This window comes from Anopheles moucheti, chromosome 3 (assembly GCF_943734755.1).
Source record: "Anopheles moucheti chromosome 3, idAnoMoucSN_F20_07, whole genome shotgun sequence".
NCBI classification, from domain to species: Eukaryota; Metazoa; Arthropoda; class Insecta; order Diptera; family Culicidae; genus Anopheles; species Anopheles moucheti.
The window spans coordinates 13,453,833-13,457,276 of NC_069141.1; the positions used below are offsets into that span (position 1 = coordinate 13,453,833).

Here is a 3,444-nt window from a genome sequence, read left to right on the forward strand (position 1 = left end):
ACAAATAAACTCCCCAAAATTGGGGATGCCTTTCTCTATTTGGGTACTTTTTGTTGTCTTTAGTTTACTTATCAATGACTTCTTCCTGAGGGCAGGATACAATAGCATTATAACAACCGCATTGTATGACACTGATAAATTTAGAACTATCCCAACCGGCATTCGAAGTCATTTTGAATGAACTTTTGGGGTCTCAGTCCGATAAGGTTATGGGCGCTGCATGGGGTGGTGCATGGGGACTGTGGAACAGTATGCGGCGAGTGAAGGTGTTGGGCAAAACTGGGGCCGAGATGAACGCTTGCCCATTGCTGTGAGCGCTCACTCATCGTTTTTTTCATTCTCCTCTTCGTCATCGCTGACCCTCTCAACTGTCACCCATTTTGTTTGTTTTGGTTTTTACGGCGCTTCCGCATCGTATCGTTTATTTGAGATATTTTAGTTACAAAAGTGTAGTTTATGCTGTTAGTTTTAGTGGAAAGAATTATAGTGCGGGTATATATCGAGTGTGCACTGCAGAAATTTGTTTCCAATAGGATTAGTGCTTTGGTTTTGATTTTTAGCTGCAGGTATGTATGGATACTGTTGTTCGTTTTGTTCCATGTTTTGCGTACATTTTTAGCCTTGCCGACCGAGAAATTTACGTAAGTATGACTATGTGGTTGCCGACGTTACGAACAATCCTCCTTTTGCCGTCCGGATAATACATGGAGCAGTGTAAACTATCCGGAACAGTACGGATAACACATGGAGCAGTATCCACGTCCATTTGACGATCAACCAAAACAACGTATGTTTCCGGATGTCCCTCGATTGTTTGCTAAGGTGAAATTGAAATTCAGTTAACTAAGTGTTACATCTAACGGCGAGTGATTGTTTTCTTTTAGGCGTAACGAAGCACCGACAACGGAAGCAGCTGCTCTGTCGTGGTATCAAAAACTTACCATGCTGCAGCTGCTGCTGGACGAACCGACCAACATGTTGGACATTGAGGCGATCATCTGGCTGGAGAACTATCTACAGAATTGGCCCACCACTCTGCTGGTAGTGTCGCACGATCGTAACTTCCTCGACACCGTACCGACCGACATACTGTACCTGCACTCGATGCGGATCGAAACGTTCAAGGGCAACTACGAACAATTCGACAAAACGCGCAACGGCACAAGGCACAGAGGCGCGAGTACGAAGCGCAACTGGCCCATCGCAACCACGTGCAGGAGTTTATCGATCGGTTCCGGTACAATGCGAACCGGGCCGCGAGCGTACAATCAAAGATTAAGATGCTGGAAAAGCTGTAAGAGTTTTCGATCTTGAGGAAAGGTAACCGAATCGATGGTAATTGCACGTTTGTTTTCTTCTCTTTTAGCCCCGAACTGAAACCGGTGGAAAAAGAAATTGAAGTGACGCTTAAATTCCCCGAAGTAGAACCACTCAATCCTCCCGTGATGACACTGAACGAGGTGCAGTTTAAGTACAGGATAAGGTGATATTTACGAGCGTCAATTTGGGTGCTAACTTAGATTCAAGGATATGCATCGTAAGTGGAGAATTTGTACAAGAAACGATCGTCTGATTATGATTAATCATATTGCTTACCACACACACAGGTCGGTGAAAACGGGGCCGGTAAGACAACACTGCTGAAGATTGTCGTGAGCCTGCTTCAACCGACGGGCGGTTTGGTCCATTTACATCGTGGCCTTCGGCTCGGATATTTCTCCCAGCATCACGTCGACCAGCTCGATATGACGGTCAACAGCGTGGAACTGCTGCAGAATGCGTACCCGGGCAAACCGATAGAAGAGTACCGGCGAGTACTGGGAAGCTTCGGTGTATCTGGTGATCTTGCACTCCAAGTCGTCGCTAGCTTATCCGGAGGTCAAAAATGTCGTGTCGCATTCGCAAAAATGTGTATGGGCCGACCGAACTTCCTGGTGCTGGACGAACCGACGAATCATCTCGACATCGAAACGATTGAAGCGCTTGGAAAAGCGATCAACAAATACAGCGTAAGGAGAAACTTTTTTTTCTTTATATCAATGTTTACAATGTTAATTACAATAATTACAATGTTCTTCTCTTCTTGCCGGTTTCAGGGCGGTGTAATTCTAGTGTCTCACGACGAGCGATTGATTCGTATGATTTGCAAGGAGTTGTGGGTTTGCGGTGACGGTACAGTGAAGAGCATCGAGGGAGGCTTTGACGAATACCGCAAGATTGTCGAGCGTGAGCTGGAAGCGTTGGCTGCCTAATGAAAACGATAATCCTCGACCTTTCTACTCCCATCCCGTAATTGCAAAGCCTTGCTATTGTATGCTCCCCTTTGTTCACACTAAAAATGTTTCACAATGCTTTTCGTATTGAAAAAAAGCCAAACTGTTACACGTCCAATAGGTACAAAACGCCACAAGGAAATGTTTTAAACCAAGCATGATCAGGAAGCATGAAGCCACAAGTAAAAATAACAGCCTGCTATGACCAGGTAAGTGAAATGACAATACTAGTGTAGGTCATTCGTTGATAAAACCAAAATGAAACTGCTTTTGAGTTTTACATATTGTTGTAAGATTTTTTTTGCTTGTGCATTGTGTAAAATTCAGCTTAACCTGTCCATCGACGAATATTCATCTTTGGAATGAGCCAATTGCTTGCGGATATTTAATACATTCTTGCACCCATTGCAGGGACGAATAATTTTGTACGGAAAAAACTAATCGTTTCTTGTTATTGTTATATGCCAATCCAACACTGAGGCAGAATAACGAGGCGTAGCGGCAATTTTCCTGCCCAAGAATTTTTCTCGAGACCGCATAATCAGCAAGTTGCACCGAGAGTACAAATGCAACGGTAAGTGTAACATTTCATATTATGATAACATATGGTTTATATCATTTCATACGATAATAAAGAATAATAATAATAATTAAATAATTAATGATTGCAGATGTGCAACCTGTCGCTACACTTTAAAGGACGCTGCTTTCGATTGAAGCATTGGTTTGTGTTTACCATTTTATACTCTACAAGCACACTCTGGACTGAGCATGTTGCAGCTAAATGCGGACGAAACAACCGACTTATTTAGTATTAATATTTAAATTAATGTAGAATTATTTTAACTTTTATAAATGGCAACATGAACATCATGTAGTCGACGATTGGTTTATGCTATAAAATGTTTGTTTAGTCAGGACTAATTTTAGAATGTAAGCAAGTAATTTTGTGAATTAACATAGTTATTAAGTCTATTTAATGTTAATTGTACACAATTTTATGTTTAAAATTAATTACAATGCTCATTTATTGTAAAACTAACCGTAAAATAAGTTAAATTGTAAATTAACAAAAAAAATGAAATAAAAAATAATTTGATTTTAAAAACGAAAAAAAAATTAAATTTTAATTATTTTGATGAGGAAAGACCACTGTGTGCATGAATGAGAT

General features: G+C 41.1%; 1 protein-coding gene across 1 annotated transcript; it reads left to right on the plus strand.

The window, feature by feature from the left end:
• Positions 1-235: 235 nt before the first annotated feature.
• LOC128301815 (ATP-binding cassette sub-family F member 3-like) lies at positions 236-3,231 on the plus strand. The gene is given in 9 exon segments (XM_053038447.1): positions 236-822; positions 885-1,153; positions 1,156-1,294; positions 1,367-1,473; positions 1,476-1,537; positions 1,608-2,009; positions 2,097-2,482; positions 2,758-2,847; positions 2,945-3,231. Coding segments are annotated over 7 exon segments (1,158 nt in total). The 5' UTR covers positions 236-799; the 3' UTR covers positions 2,253-2,482; positions 2,758-2,847; positions 2,945-3,231.
• Positions 3,232-3,444: the final 213 nt, after the last annotated feature.